The 17116-nt window shown below is 40.4% G+C and overlaps 3 protein-coding genes across 3 annotated transcripts in view; all 3 read right to left on the bottom strand.

The window, feature by feature from the left end:
• LOC130169559 (dematin-like) overlaps positions 1-1073 on the bottom strand; it is a 29895-nt gene extending 28822 nt beyond the window's left edge. The window contains exon 1 of the mRNA XM_056376412.1: positions 874-1073. The gene's annotated coding sequence lies outside the window, so the exon portion shown is untranslated. The remainder of the gene's footprint in view (positions 1-873) is intronic.
• Positions 1074-2204: 1131 nt separating this feature from the next.
• On the bottom strand, positions 2205-12785 carry rsph14 (radial spoke head 14 homolog). The gene is made up of 6 exons (XM_056376070.1): positions 11815-12785; positions 6943-7045; positions 5657-5775; positions 4721-4958; positions 3449-3585; positions 2205-2562 (listed from the first exon to the last, which is right to left on the bottom strand). Exons 1-6 carry the CDS (start codon positions 11987-11989, stop codon positions 2276-2278), a joined length of 1059 nt encoding a protein of 352 aa, XP_056232045.1. The 5' UTR covers positions 11990-12785; the 3' UTR covers positions 2205-2275.
• A 664-nt stretch (positions 12786-13449) lies between these two features.
• Positions 13450-15779, bottom strand: LOC130169363 (tripartite motif-containing protein 16-like). Its single transcript, XM_056376066.1, has one exon. The coding sequence runs from the start codon at positions 15419-15421 to the stop codon at positions 13754-13756; it is 1668 nt and encodes a 555-aa protein (XP_056232041.1). The 5' UTR covers positions 15422-15779; the 3' UTR covers positions 13450-13753.
• Positions 15780-17116: the final 1337 nt, after the last annotated feature.

Raw genomic sequence — 17116 nt, 5'->3', positions numbered from 1 at the left:
GTTTAAACTGATCAGACTGTGTTTTATAATCTTCCTTGTGAATTATTTTTAGTACAATTTTGTATTTTTAGTGTTTGTTATTTGAAGTGCATCGTAAAGTCTCTCTGGACTGTTTTATTTTGGTTCTTATACATCCAGGTTCAGATAGATAGATAGATAGATAGATAGATAGGATATTTAGAGATATTATTATAGGTCTGTCATGGGGAGGATTTCAGAGTGGAGGATGGAGAGCAGATGTTAATGCTGGATGGGGGGTTGTTACATAAAACCATCCTCCCCTCCTTAATCCATCCTCCATCCCTCCTCTCCTCCGCGGCGTGCTCACTTTCCCAGCAGCCTCTTACATAATTTGGGACCGTGACCAGCGCCTGCCTCATATCTGACACATGATGATGTGCGGTGTTTTCATCTTCTTTTTAAAACCGGGGGACGTCGGAGCTCCTCTGCCCCGCTGCGGCGCACCGCAGCCCGGCCCGGCGCCGGCGTTCTCTCCCCCGGACAAGGTCGACCGCAGCCGGGGAGAGAGCCGCTAAAAACCCGCTAAAAACCCTCCAGCATCTTCATATTATTATTATATTACACAAGATCTCCGCAGCGAGAACATGAAGCTAAACTTCACTCCGGGTTTCTAGAACATTCCTGCAGCGCTGTGTTTAATATGAAGTTTATTTGATCATATTCATCACACATGGACACACATGAAGGCTGGTGTGTGTGTGTGTGTGTGTGTGTGTGTGTGTATAACTCCACATCAGGATTTCCAGCTGCTCTGTCTCAGGATTATCTCAGCTGATGTTTGGACCCAGAAAAACCCAGAAAAACGTGAGATAGAAGCTGTAAACCCGCGGGAGAACCGCAGGTGGGTCTTACCTGTGTGTTGTTTCCGGTGTTTGACAGAAACGTCCAGCAGCTCCGTCATCAACTGTTTCTCACTCCGCTCAGTCCCAAATATAGTCCCAGAGTGTGTGAGAGTGTGTATGAGTGTGTGTGAGTGTGTGTGTGTGTATGAGTGTGAGTGAGTGTGTGTGTGTGTGTGTGTGATAACAGCACTGTGTGCCTCTCTCTCTCTCTCTCTGCTGTTGCAACCATAAACCGTTACCTGTCTATGTCTCTCTCTCTCTCTCTCTCTGGGCCAGTCCATTTGCAGTAGTGGGGGGGGGGGGGGGGGGTAAACATGACAGTGCAACATGCCTATGACGAAGATGAGATGTGTGAATAAATATGACTTAATAATTTGACCTGAATTTAAATCGTGTTAAAATCGCAGTATAAAATTATTACAAGTTGTTTTTTAAATTATTTTAAGGAAACTGTAACTCAGACTTTATGGAAAATGTTTTGTGCAACTGGCCCCTGATTGACATGAAATTTGAAGCATTGTTTGTATTTTAATTGCTCTTGTGTTTGGACATTTAACACAACAACTGGATAAAATTTTGATGTGATGTTTTGATAAAAGTCTCATTACAGTATCGACTGTTGTATCAGCGTTAATACTGAAAATTTTCAAAAACTATTCCTCACCTCAGCTTCCTGTTATGGTCTCCTCCTCGCATTGCCTGGAGCTCGATGCATCAATAGGAGCTGAGTGTGAGTTCAACATAAAGGCTGATGGCCTTAATCTGACTGAAGTGCAGCGTCTTTCAGAGCAGCAGGTCAGAGAGGAAACTCTATTCAGCAGCACTCCACTCTAGTCTGAAGGCGATTGTACTCAAACTGTGCTGCGTGGCCCTACCGGGGCCACGGTGAGGCCTCCAGATTACTACTAAACGTAGTATGTTAAGGTGACCAGATGTCCCTGTTGGAGCTGTCCCCGGAAATGTCCCTATTTTAAAGTTTGTAATTAAATACAGACATCTAGCTAGCTGCTAGCTATAACAGCTTCAGACGTGAAGATAAAACCATCAAAATAGAGTTATCCAATCAGATTTTTCTTTTTTTTTGTTGTCTCTAGGCAGAAAAAGGCTTAGCTGGTTCAGTCATTGGTTAGGAGTTCATAACCAGGCAGTAAACTAACAAAAACAAACATACTTCAAACAAACTTTGCACCTGCTTCAAAGGTAGGGAGTCTTTTGATTCATTTTAAAAACTGGATATTCTAATGATAATTTGACTGATGAACTGGAAATGTCCTCGTTTTGATTTCAGATATCTGGTCAATTTATAATATGTTGAACAAATATTTCAGATGTGGAAATAGATTGACATATATAGTTAATAATTTTATTATCTTATCAGCTGACTGCACTGGAGGTCAGGGGTCATCAGGGTCTCAGGGGGTCCAGGTGACAACCCTGACGGCGGTCTGAGCAGCTCGCCGGATGTCCCGGTCCTCCTCTGCAGCCTCGCTCCTCCTCAGCAGCAGCGGCAGCTGCTCCAGCAGGAGGCGGCGCCCGTCTGGAGCTTCGGCCAGCGAAGTCAGAGTGCGCAGGGAGTACAAGATGAGGGCCTTCCTCCTCCTCCTCCTCTCCAGGTCCTCCTCCTCTTCCTCCTCTGTCTCCTTGGACACCAGTGCGAGGAGGACAGGGACAACGTCCAAATCCAGACACTGCTGCTTACCTGCAGGAAGAGGAGGATCAGTCGTAGGTCAGTTGGTGTGTTTAATGTGCAGACAACAGGAGGTTCACTTCCTCATAGACGTTGTCAGATGACCCACAGTTCTCTCTTGAATCCTCAGTACAAAACATGAACAGCCGTGTTAGAAAAGAAGCCTGTGGACCGAGGGAGAGTCTGAAATGAAGTTAACTACAACTCCCAAGATGCATTTCATAAAAAGCCAACCACTGAGCTTCAGATTCTGCAAAAGACCATATTCACACAGCGGCCATTTTCCTCTGACATCACATTCATACTGCTGTGTTCAGTGTTACATGTCATATAAACGAAGAGAACCGGTTGACAACAGCTAACGTTAGCATTCAAACACCTCTTAGCTAACTTTACTGTTTGATTGTGTTACATGTTTAGTTCAGCCAAAAAACACACTGGATGAAATCAAGCTAGCAATGTAGCATTAGCTGCCTTGCTATCTTTTCAGCTAGTTAAGTTAGCAGTGGTTATGAAACCATGTAACATTAGTTAATGTTTAATGCTTGCACAAGCCAGTGGATTAATGTGTCATCTGACAACTTTAGCAGCGCTAACATTGACATTTATGTTAATTGCAAATTTCACATTTGCTAGCCTAGCATTAGCTTACAGTGTTTCCAGTGCGGTAGGGTCTTTACCTTCAACATCTGACAAATTCATCTGCCCGTTCATCCGTGTGGTCAAAGGAAAATGACGGTAAACAAATTCACCTCAAATTCCCTCTGGATCATGTTGTCTGGTCACATGATCCAGAGGGATGTTGCCATGGTGACAGGCATGAAGGAGATCATTAAAATAACTTAAAATGGTTCATTCACAAAGAGGGAAAACACTTCCAGCTGGTGTGTGTTTGTACCTGTGGTGATGATCACAGTGTACATGATGACTCCTGCAGCGTTGGCCTGAACCTCCATGTCCTCGTCCTGCAGCAGACCAACCAGGACAGGAAGCACCGCCTCCTTGCACACCTGCCGCTTTCCGTCCTCAGGAATGCTGAAACCAGCAGACACAGGCCAGAGCAACAAACAAACAAACAAACAAACAAACAAACAAACACATTTAAACCAGCAGACAGCAACCAGAGCAACAATCAAAGTAAAAATGAAGTCAACACTGAAGTGCTAAAAAGCTGCAGTTCCTCTAACGACCACTAGAGTCTGGCTCCAACAGTGAGTCAGTCCCCATAGACTCCCATGTTAAAATGTCCAACTTTACAGCAGAAATAAACATGTTTACAGCCTGGTACAAAAACTGTTTTGGTCTCTAGAGCTAATTTCCTCCTTCATGACACCTGTTTATATAACTCACCTGTTTATGTTTTATTATGGACTAAAGTTATGGAGAATTGAGGGTGTGTTTGCTCGGTAGCTAGCTGCTAGCTGTCTGCTCAGCGTCACTTTAGCTGATTCAGTCAGTGAACATTGGTGCTTTTGGAGGATTTTAAACATCAGACAGATAATTTGGCTTGTTGTTAACAGAACATGAGGAAGTCTGTGCTCCTGTAGGTTTAGGTGAGTTAAACTCTAGTATTATTTATTTGTATTTTACCGCTAATTAGCAGGTATTGGTGTCTGTGATCACCATACGTGGCTTGTTAGGTTTGCTCGTTATGAATTAGCTTTGGGTTAGCTTTCAAGCAAGACTCCAAGTTGTTCTAATGATGCTAATGGTAGCTTATGCTTGCCACACATGCCCCGCCTCTTTGACCACTTTTGGATTAGCTGGGAGTTACGGGGCGGAGTCAGACTCTGCCAAGATGGCAACGGTAGAGCAGCTCACTCTGAGCGTTTAGAAACCTGTGGGTGACGTCACAGAGGCGACGTCCATCTTTATTTATAGTCTGTGGGTTGAAGTAAACTGCTGAAATGATCAGAATTTCAGTTTAAGTCTGAGTTAACGCGTATGAGCTGAGTGAAGTTGAAGTGAACATGTGGAAAGAAGCTGAAGTGTTACTTTAATGTCAAGGGTTTGTTGAAGTGTGAGCATGATGGAGGTCGTAGACAGGAAGTGGAAACACAGTTTCAGTTTGGGCATAATGACTTGAATGAAGTCGAAGTGTGAGTTTATGTGTAAGTGCAGGTTGAACCACTGAGAGGAGTTGAAGTGTCAGGTGAAGTGACACTCATACCTGAGGGCCATCATGGCTGCCGCCGCCTCTCTGCGGATGTTCGGGGAGCGATGCAAGAGTTTGTGGCCCAGCAGCGAGACACCATCAGAGGCCAGAGCCGGCAGAGCGTCCAGCCTGGAGCAACAGCTGATGGTGGAGAGTAGCAGCACCTGCACCTCCTCCTCCTCCTCCTCCTCATCTTCATCATCTCTGAGCTTCAGCATCAGTTTAGGAACCAGAGTCAGGAGAGCCTCTGCACCTGCACACACACACACACACACACACACACACACACACACACACACACACACACACACACACACACACACACAGTGATATTATCCCAGGTTAAACTGGGACTCTCCACCAGCGACATTAACGGTGGCGGCCATTTTGTTTTCAGGTTGTCCTGAAATATCTCAGTAACGTCTCGACAGAACGTCTTCAAATTTAGCACAAACATTCACCAGGACTCAAGGATGAACTGAATATATTTTGATGGTCAAAGGTCAAAGGTCAGTATGACCTCAGAAATCACTTTTTAGCCATTAGTCAAGACTTCACACAGAAATTATGGCAAAATGTCACACTAATGGGATGTAAACGGGAACTAGACTGAGTGGAGGAAGGATGCGACCATGAGGAGGTGACTCTAGTTACCATTAAAACTATTACTGCAACAGAGAGTGAAGTATGTGTGTGACACGGCTCAGGAAACATGTCCTTTATTTTAAGATTTCAGAAATCAGCGATCATTTCACTGGAATTTAATATATTTAACGATATAACAGAAAATAATGAATAATGTTTCAAGTGTAATTTTTCAGTTTATCTTTTCCCATTTTAGTAGAATGAGAACAGTTTAACAAACTGTTTCGTCATCAAATTGATCAAGACAGAAAAATATTAACGGCTCTTAAATGAAATGTTGGATAGAGTCAGACGTGAGGACGGTACCAGCTGGCAGCAGGGCGAGGCGGTTCAGCACCCGGTGGACGTTTCTCCTGCAGGAGGACGAGGAGTCGCCCAGCAGCTGAGACAGGGGAGGGAGGAGGGAGGAGGACAGCAGGGCCTGTCTGTGGGGGGAGGCGACAGAGACACAGTGACCTCGGCAGACACACGGAAATGTAGAAATTTTAACTTTCTGTTTGATGGAAATCCTCGTCTGATCGACTGAAGCCCGATTCATCAAATACAGATTTATTCTCTTTCAGATCTGCTCAGTCAGGAGTTTATAGTGAACAATATCAGAACACAATACTATAGTCTAAACATGTCGTTCAGCTTATCCCCTCCTGTTGTGTGAACACCTGAACGTGAATTTTCTCCAGTTAACGAATGAAACTATAAACTTCTTTCTGAACATAATTTCTTCTGATCTCTCACTCAGCTCCTTATTTCTATTTAATTATTATTCAACTTTCTCTATTTGTATTTTCCTTCCGTGTTTTCTTATTAAAACATTTCAATCCTGTTTGCTCTGTTTCTGTGGTTAAAGGAGGGTTTTTCCTTAATAAAGTTAAAAGCTCAGTGTGAGATCAGTCGGATGCTTCTCCTCAGTCCTGATGAATTCTCCTTCACACCTTTGACCTCATGACGTTTTCCATCGAGGTGGAGGAGACGTGGTTAGAGAGATTATTTTGACTGGAGCTCTGAAAATCTTCACAGACACTTAAACTTCCCACAAAGCTTCACCTGGACGTCACCGCAGTGTCACACCGCCACCTGCTGGTGACATCACACACTACAGCGAGGGTCTAATCAGGAAACATCCATCCGTTATCCATACTGCTTATCCCTATAGGGTCACCAATTAACCTGCGTGTGTCGGGACTGTGGGAGGAAGCCGGAGAACCTCGGTTTGATGAAAATATAATTAGAGACCAGACTGATCCTTTAAAAAGTGATTAAATGTTTCACTGACTGACAATCAATTAAATGTTGTTGAATGAACTTCATATTTCAATTTACATTCTGTAAATAAACTCTAATATTATGTACAGTATTGTTTTACACGGACTACAACGACTTCAATTACTTGTGAACATTATAATATATATACTAAATGGATTATTGCACTGCTAAATCTACAATATTATTTTTATCTACCATTATTTTATTTGTTGTTTTACGCATTTGTATTTTCTTTTTTAAATCTCCTTTGTATCTGCCGGTTACCACGGACACAGTTAAACAAACAGCAGCGTTTAGACAGTGAGATGAAGGCAGTGTTTGTACTGTACCTGCCGACGCTGTGGGCCGTCAGCAGGTGAAGCAGCTCGCAGGTCCTCGCTCTGACTGATGGATCTTCATCCTTCAACAGAACCTTCAGCCGCTCCAGAAAACCTGCAGAAGAAGAAGAAAGATGTGTCAGCGCTGCAAAGTTCCCAGGTGTTCTCGGCTTCAGGTCGTAGTTCAAGCATCAGCAGTTAGCTGAGGGAGTTAATTCAGGGTGTTGCACAGAATAACTTAAAGGGTTTCCTTTGTTAGAGGAGAAAAGTTAAGGTATTTACAGCAATGAAAGGGGTTTTACAGCAGTGAAATTCTACTGTTTCCACGGAGACCGTTTGTTTGCTGCCATTGGCACTGTTATTTGCTGACAACATAATGAGAGATAACATGCTTAGATACCGATCCTCATATTGAAAAGGCATCATCATCGTCATCAAGAAACTGAGTCTGTTCTATTGTTAGACAAGCAGCAGCTGGCGCTGACCTTTGACCTCAGTGTCCTTTCACCCGTTTTATTGGTTGCTTGAAATATTCCTCAAAATTATGTTTTTCTCTCTGGATGTTTTACATTTTTAATTCTCATAATATCATGACTTTATTATTGCAGCCTAATGTTGTGACTTTTTTCTTCTTTAATCTCATATTATGACTTTTTTTCTTGTAAAATTACGACTTTATTCTCGTAATATTATGACTTTTTTCATAAATATCAGATTTCTTTTTTTCCTCAACGCGGCCCTAATACTAATACTGATACTAATACTGATACTGATACTGATACTAACACTGATACTAACACTGATACTAACACTGATACTAACACTGATACTAATACTGATACTGATACTAATACTGATACTAACACTGATACTAACATTAATACTAACACTGATACTAACATTAATACTAACACTGATACTAACATTAATACTAACACTGATACTAATACTAACACTAACATTAATACGCATAATTATCACAATCTGGACTAAGGTATGATGACTCATACACAACACATCACCATGATACCGTCTGAAAGAACTCATTCATCTACAAGTGGAGATAACAGGGATATAATTCAAAGGATCGCTGATCATGAAAAGCTGGAACTGAGAACATTTCAATACACTGACCATAATTTACTGGACTTGGAGCACGATATAGACCCGGACAATAACTTCTTCTCTAACATTAACGACAACTGCTGCTATTACACAGCTGAACAGTACAATCAGACCATTAAAACGGACAGCAAACTGTCTATAATTCATTTCAATAGCAGAAGTCTATATGCAAACTTCAATAACATCAAGGAATATTTAGGTCAAGTTAAAACATTTAAAATAATTGCGATATCAGAAACGTGGATCAATGCGGATAAAGGAATGGACTTTGAATTGGAAGGATATGAATTTAACTGTGTAAACAGAAAGATCAAGAGTGGAGGAGGAGTGGCTATGTATGTGGATAATAACTTGAATTATAGAGTAGTAGAAAATATGACAACTTTCATTGATAACTTATTAGAATGTATAACAATTGAAATATGTGAAGAAAAAAACAAAAATGTAATAATCAGCTGTATATACAGAGCACCGGGCTCTAGTATTGAAGCATTCAAGGACTGGATAGGGGAAATGTTTTCAAAAACTAATCAAAAAGTTGTTTTCATTTGTGGTGACTTCAATATTGATTTGCTCAGTTCAAATAAGCACAAAATGACCGACGAATTTATCAATACAATGTACAGCATGAGTTTATATCCAAAAATCACCAGACCTAGTAGAATCACATCCCATTGTGCCACTTTAATCGATAACATATTTACCAATGATATTGAAAATAATACAACGAGCGGACTATTAATTAATGACATCAGTGACCACCTACCAGTGTTTACAGTTTATAACAGCAACTGCCAGAGAAATCAGCCAGAAGAAAAACTAAAATACAGACGTGTGAGGACAGAGGAAACTATGACTATACTTAACAATGATTTACTGGCACAAAATTGGGAAAAGGTATATAATGAAAGTGATATTGATAGTGCATATGAAACCTTTTTAAGAATATTCACAGCATTATATGATAAAAATTGTCCAATAAAACGATACTACAAAAACAAAAATATAAAGATCGTCCATGGTTCACGAAAGGATTACAAAATGCCTGTAAAAAGAAAAATACACTATATAGAGAATTCATAAAACTAAGGACTAAAGAGGCAGAAAAGAAATATAAAAACTATAAAAATAAGTTAACCAATATTATAAGGGTATGTAGGAGAGAATACTATACTAAAATATTATATTATAACAAAAGCAATATTAAAGGAATATGGGACATATTAAATAGTATTATTAAAAATAGTCCTAAACAACAGAGCTACCCTCAATATTTTATCGATAATAATATTAAAAAGGACAATATGGATGATGTGGTCAATAGCTTTAATCATTTTTTTGTAAATGTTGGACCAAACCTGGCAAGAAAAATTCCAGATCCATTGTTATCTGAGGATTGGAATGATAACTTCATAGTGAGAAATCCCAGTTCAATGTTCCTTACAGCAGTGGAAGAAAAAGAAATAATAGATATAGTAAATAAATGTAAATACAAAACATCTACTGATCTGAATGAAATTGATATGAAAGTTGTAAAAAAGGTCATTGAGGGGATTTCTGAACCACTTACATACATCTGTAACTTATCATTCCAAACCGGAAAATTTCCTAACAACATGAAAATAGCTAAAGTTGTGCCGCTGTATAAAACTGGGGATAGACACCACTTCACAAATTACAGGCCAGTTTCTTTACTTCCTCAATTCTCCAAAATTCTAGAAAAACTATTCAATAACAGATTAGACAAATTCATAAACAAACATAAATTACTTTCTGACAGTCAATACGGATTTTGAACAAACAGCTCAACATCACTGGCATTAACAGAATCAATTGAGGAGATCACAAACGCTATAGATCACAAACTGCATTCAGTTGGAGTATTCATAGATCTCAAAAAAGCTTTTGATACAATTAATCATAACATATTATTCAATAAACTTGAACGGTACGGGATCAGGGGGTTAGTATTGCACTGGGTGAGAAGTTATTTAAGTAACAGAAAACAATTTGTGAAGTTGGGGGAACATTCATCGTCATGCTTGGACATTGCTTGTGGCGTCCCACAGGGGTCAGTATTAGGTCCAATATTATTTATACTTTACATAAACGACATATGCAAAGTTTCAAGAACACTAAAATTAGTGTTATTTGCAGATGACACTAGTATTTTTTGTTGTGGGGGGGATTTACATGAACTACTGGGGAGGATCACCACTGAAATGTGCAAACTGAAAATGTGGTTTGACAGAAACAAATTATTGTTAAACTTAAGTAAAACTAAATTCATGTTATTCGGTAATTGCAATAAGAATACACTAGTACAGTTACAAATAGATGGGGTGGACGTTGAAAGAGTATATGAAAACAAGTTTCTTGGGGTAACAATTGATGATAAAATAAACTGGAAGTCTCATATAAAACATGTACAAAGCAAACTGTCAAGAAGCATTTCAGTTCTGAGCAAAGCAAAACACATTCTGGACCACAAATCACTCCACATTCTCTACTGTTCACTGATTTTACCATATTTACAATACTGTGCAGAGGTTTGGGGCAATACTTATAAATGTACAATACAATCTCTATCCATTCTGCAGAAAAGAGCCATAAGAATAATTCATAATACCGGTTATAGAGATCACACAAATTCACTATTCTTAAAATCAAAAACATTAAAATTCACTGACCTGGTTAATTTCCAAACAGCACAAATTATGTACAAAGCAATAAACAATCTACTTCCTGGAAATATTCAAAAATTGTTTTTTCACAGAGTTGGGGGTTATAATCTGAGGGGTGAGTTCAACTTAAAACATCAGCGGGCACGTACAACACTAAAAAGTTTTTGTCTGTCAGTTTGTGGAGTGAGGCTGTGGAACAGACTGGGTGTGGAGCTCAGGCAATGTCCAAGCATGATCGAGTTTAAAAAGTGGTACAAACACATGGTTTTCACGAGGTACAGGGAGGAAGAAGGGCTTTAATAATCGGGTGTTTTCATAAATGATAAATGATTTATGTATTTGTTTATTTAATCTATTTATTTTCTTCTACTTTATGTAAATATATATGTTTGGGAAGAAAGACTGATAATTGAGTAGTGGAGAAGGGGTAGGTTTAAATAAGCATATGCTTCATCCTACTCCTTTTCGGACATGTTGGGTTAACATTATTATTTTTGTTTTGATTATTGTTATTGGATTTGTTTGTTTTTCAGTTTACTTTGTGTGTTACTCGCACATGTTCGAAATAAACTAAACTAAACTACTAACACTGATACTAATAGTGATACTAACACTAACATTAATACTAATACTGATACTAATACTAACACTAACATTAATACTAATACTGATACTAATACTGTTACTGATACTAATACTGATACTAATACTAACACTGATACTAACACTGATACTAACACTGATACTAACACTAACATTAATACTAATACTGATACTAATACTGTTACTGATACTAATACTGATACTGATACTAATACTGATACTAACACTAACATTAATACTAACACTGATACTAATACTAACACTAACATTAATACTAACACTGATACTAACACTAACACTGATACTAACACTGATACTAACACTAACATTAATACTAATACTGATACTAATACTCGTCGTAGTTTCATGCTACTTACTTGAGTAACATTTTTAAGGCGGGACTTAATGGCGCCTGTTATCACCGTCGTTACCTGAGCACAGGATGGTGGTCTGGCTGTGAGCCCGGACTTACCTCCTTTAACAGTCTGGTAGAGCCGCTCCGGGTCGTGGATCAGGTCGCAGAGTGAAGCCAGAGCCCGCAGCCTCGTGCCGGTCTCCGGCCTCTGCAGCTGCTCGAACAGCTGCGGCACGGCCCGCCGCCCGAAGGCCAGCGGGGCCCGGGTCGGGTCCATCAGAGCACCGGCCATCCGGGATGTGGATCAGGTTAAACCCGGTAAAGTAGGACAAAACCGGGCTGGACTGCCAGGTATGTCCACGCCAAATCACTCCACAGCCGTTGCCTGGCAACCGCATGTAAACATCCCTGAGCGACGATGCTGCGTTCTGGGTCTGTAGGAAAGTAGGGGTTTCTGGGAGATTTAATCAATATCCTTAAAAGTCTATACAGATGTTTTATCCTTTCAGTCTAGTTTTAGTTTGGCCAAACATCTGGCCCAAGTATCTATCTATCTATCTATCTATCTATCTATCTATCTATGAAGACCAGGCTTACAGGTAGAAAGTGTAAGTAAGCTGAGCTGTCATCACTCCAAACTTGGAAACATATTTACTATTAAATGCCTCCCTCTTTTACTGAGTGGATCAACAGCAGAGTTCTTACTGTATGTGTCATTAGGACATTAACATTATTTATTAAGTTAATTAACCACATTGTTAAAGTCAGGCGTCATTTTATTCTGGAAATTCTGTGAGCAGCAGCCTGAGCAACACACACACAGACAGGTGAGCTGCAGGCTCTCAGGTGAGCTCTGATGTCACAGGCTCTCAGGTGAGCTTTGATGTCACAGGCTCTCAGGTGAGCTCTGATGTCACAGGCTCTCAGCTGAGCTCTGATGTCACAGGCTCTCAGCTGAGCTCTGATGTCACAGGCTCTCAGGTGAGCTCTGATGTCACAGGCTCTCAGGTGAGCTCTGATGTCACAGGCTCTCAGCTGAGCTCTGATGTCACAGGCTCTCAGCTGAGCTCTGATGCTGTAAGTTAAGGAGCTGAATGAACAAGACCAGGTCTAAACCCAGTATGTGTCTGCACTGTAAAAAAAAAAAAAAAAAAAAGTCCTAATTTTACAGAAAATAACTCTTAAGTTTTCTAACAGTAATTTTCTGTTTTTTTAAACTGTGAACAAAAGTCTGTAAAATGACAGAAATGATGTGAATTAACAGCCAAACTTCTCTTTTAATCATCATGACAATAATCATGAATCACATTTATTTCACATTTCTGTAAAGACAAATTACTGTTTTATTTAAACAGTATTTTTCTGCTTTCTTAAATTACAAACAAATCTGTGTAAAATGACAGTAATTATCTGTAATTAAACATGTAGCTTGTTATTATAAAGGTTAATGTTCATAATAACAATTTAAAGATTCTCTGTAATTTCAGGGTGAATCTTATTAGTTTTACATTTATGTGACTTCTACATTCAAACTTTGTGATTCTGGATGAAATGAAACAAACTGTTTTTCATCACATCAAACATTCAAACTTCAAACAAAACAGTTTGAAGTACTGGAATGTATCCCAGCATGCACTGGGAGAAAAGCAGGAAAACGGTTTATAACACAACAACAACAACACACACACACACACACACACACGCGTCTGTGTGTCTGTGTGTCTCTGTGTGTGTGTGTCTGTGTGTGTGTGTGTGTGTGTGTGTGTGTGTGTGTGTGTGTGTCTGAAAACAGAAACAGGTGGAGTATCAAAGTAAAAGTCTCATGTCAGAATAATGTAAATCATACGACTGGATTGTGATTATTGATGTTTTAATGTGTCAACAACTTTCATGTTGCAGCTGCTGAAGATGAGACTCATTTTAAGGACTTAGATGGAGCTGATCTCACCTGTAATAAAACATCAGGATTCAACAAACAAAACACAACAACCAGCTTTTAGCAACATTGATGGAGACACAATAACTTTAGGAATGAAATACAAATCTGGACTTTTATCTATGTGAGCTTATAAAACTCAGCTGTGACTCCATCATCCCAGTAAAGACAGAGTCCAGCATAGAGAGGCTGAGTGAATGTGGTCTGGACTCTGTGGAGGAGAGTCATGGTTTCAGAGACGCTGTAGAAGGACAGAACACCTGCTGTGTGATCCAGGTACACTCCTACTCTGGAGGACCGAGGACCTGAGACTGGAGTGTTGATGCTGTTGAACCTAAATGAAAATCTGTTTTGAAAACAATCTAACGACCAAGATTTGTCATTGTTTCCAAATAAACTTTCCCACCCTGCTCTGCTGATATTCTTGTATGAGACTGATACAGAAACTCTTCCTCCTCTCCTCTCCACCTCCCAGTAACAACGTCCAGTCAGACTCTCTCTACTCAGGACCTGAGGATATAAAGTGAATCTGTCTGGATGATCAGGATAAGACTGTTGTTGACTCCATGTTACTTTTCTGTTTCCCTCAGATAATAACAGAACTGTGTTTGCTGTGTTTGGATCCAGGGTGATTTCCTGTGAATATTTTAAGAAGTCAGCTCTGGTCTTGGGCTCTGGTTGTGACAGTGAAACATCCACTTCAGTCAGTGTCAGTGAGATGTTTGTCCATGTCTCTGTCAGAACGTCCTGTAGTTTCTCTCTGAGCTGTGACACAGCTGCTGTCACGTCCTCAAAGTATCTCAGAGGACGGACATCGATGGCGGACGAGTCTGTAGAGTCGCTGAGTCGTGACAGTGAGGGGTAGTTGCGTAGAAAGTGGCTGTGATCCTCTGTGTGTGAGAGCTGCTTCAGCTCAGCGTCTTTCCTCTTCAGCTCAGCGATCTCCTGCTGCAGCTTCTCCTGAAGCTCTTTGACTCGACCGGCTTCAGTTTCCTGCTGGGATCTGATCTGCTGCTTCACATCAGAGCGTCTTTTCTCCATGAGACGGATCAGCTCGGTGAAGGTCTTCTCACTGTCCTCCACCGCTTCATCAGCAGAGCCGTCGATAGCCTCCACCTCCTGTCGAAGGAGCTTCACATCTTTCTCTCTGTCCTGGATCCTCTGCTGGATCTCTTGTCGCCTCAGCTGGAGCTCTCTCTGCCTCTCAGTCCTTTCTGCTGCAGCTGAGACTGTGTCGTGGCCTTTATGTTCATCCACAGAGCAGAGATAACAGATACACTGCTGATCGCTGCGGCAGAACATCTTCATCACCTCATCGTGACGAGAGCAGATGTTCTCCTGGAGCTTCTCGGAGGGCTCCACCAGCTTGTGTTTCTTTAACTGAGCTACATCATAATGATGCTGCAGGTGATTCTCACAGTAAGAGACCAGACAAACCAGACAGGATTTAACAGCTTTCAGTTTCCTCCCAGTGCAGACATCACAGGCCACGTCTTCAGGTCCAGCATAGCAGTGATCAGCAGCAGCAGCTTGGAGTCCAGTCTTCTTCAGCTGCTCCACTAAAGCTGCTAACATGGTGTTTTTCACCAGGACAGGCCTCGGTGTGAAGGTCTGCCTACACTGAGGGCAGCTGTGGATTCTCTTCTCATCCTCTTCATCCCAGAAGCTTTTAATACAGTTCATGCAGTAGCTGTGTCCACAGGGAAGAGTCACCGGATCCTTCAGTAGATCCAGACAGATGGAACAAGAGAAGGTCTCCCGGTCCAGCTGATCTCCTTTCTGCGCCATTTCAGCTCTCGGTGACAACGAGTGTCTGAGTTTCACTTCCTCAGAACTGAAACTAGTTTGAGCTCTGATCTCAACAACATGTGTCTCTGCAGTGAACGGGGCCTGTCAGCTCTCGCACTTCACCACATGTTGGTTCCACCCATCTTCAAACTGTAGATCTGAAGGGAGGGAACAAGGAAACACATGAACAGAGTGGAGCTGGCTGTGTTTGAGAGCAGGAAGAAGAGGGAGGGGCATCAGGCTTTGACTCAGTCCAGGAAGTGGTTTGACGCTGTGTGTTTAACCCTCGGTCCGACATAAAGCTCAGAACACGACCAATAAAGACGCAGCTCTCCGGACGGACTCGCCACACACAGATAACAACAGCACAGAGTCACAATCAGTGTGTAGAGAACTGATCCCTCTGATGCAGGCGTCCGCCTCGCTGCTGTTTGTTCATGTGTCATGTGACCAACACATATATTGATCCAGCTCGAGACAAGACGAGCTTCAGTTGTATTTGGAGATTAATCTGGTTTCAGCTATTAGTTCCATTAGTTCATTGTTTTTACTCTTTATTGAAGTCAAAGACGTGGTAACACAGAGGGGAAGTACGGTGCCTTTACACTGTAAAAAAAATCCTAATTTACAGAAAATAACTCTAAGTAACAGTAATTTTGTTTTTTAAAAATTGTGAACAAACGTCTGTAAAATGACAGAAATGATGTGAATTAACAGCCAAACTTCTCTTTTAATCATCATGCCAATAATAATGAATCACATTTATTTCACATTTCTGTAAAGACAAATTACTGTTTTATTTAAACAGTATTTTTCTGCTTTCTTAAATTACAAACAAATCTGTGTAAAATGACAGTAATTATCTGTAATTAAAAATGTAGCTTGTTATTATAAAGGTTAATGTTCATAATAACAATATAAAGATTCTCTGTAATTTCAGGGTAAATCTTATTAGTTTTACATTTATGTGACTTCTGCATTCGAACTTTGTGATTCTGGATGAAATGAAACTGTTTTTCATCACATCAAAGGAGGAGGGTGTGTGTGTGTGTGTGTGGTGGGCCTGTGTGTGTGTGTGTGTGTGTGTGTGTTGAAGTATGACGCAGCAAGAATTAATTTGCATTTCTTCAGTATATTGTATTTTATGAGATAGAGAAGTTGAAGTTTGAGATGATTTTAATCTGTTTTACACAGTATTTTTTACTTTGTCTTCAAAACAAAAGGTTTCCTTTACAATATTAAGCTTGTGTTTATATTTCATCGATTGACACTTAATTTTTTAGGATATGTTACTTTAATTTTACGGTTTTTGTTTGCCAGTCATTTGACAGTTTTTTTTTACATTTCTTTTTTAGAGTGTGGACCTGCTCTGGTCAAATCCTGATTCTATAACTGCGACGTCGTCTGACAAACTCACCAAACACACAAACTAAAGACAAAGACTTCAGCTGGATCCACTGTAACATGATGATTTATAGAGAAACATAGAAGATATCTTTCTTATTCAGTCTCTAACACAGAGCACAGCCTCCGTCTGGATCCACAACAGCTCAGTCTTTATTTACTCTAACAACGTAACAGACTTTTATCAGAGGCAGAGCTTTAACTCTCATCAGGCACAGTCAGTATGTACCAGTCCTACATGGACGACAGGTGCTGTTTCCATCGGTGATCAGAAATCTGACTGGATCACTA

The sequence above is a fragment of the Seriola aureovittata genome, chromosome 5 (genome assembly GCF_021018895.1).
Source record: "Seriola aureovittata isolate HTS-2021-v1 ecotype China chromosome 5, ASM2101889v1, whole genome shotgun sequence".
Classification (NCBI taxonomy): domain Eukaryota; kingdom Metazoa; phylum Chordata; class Actinopteri; order Carangiformes; family Carangidae; genus Seriola; species Seriola aureovittata.
The sequence above is the reverse complement of the archived record's forward strand: the minus strand, read 5'-3'. Positions and strand labels throughout refer to the sequence as shown.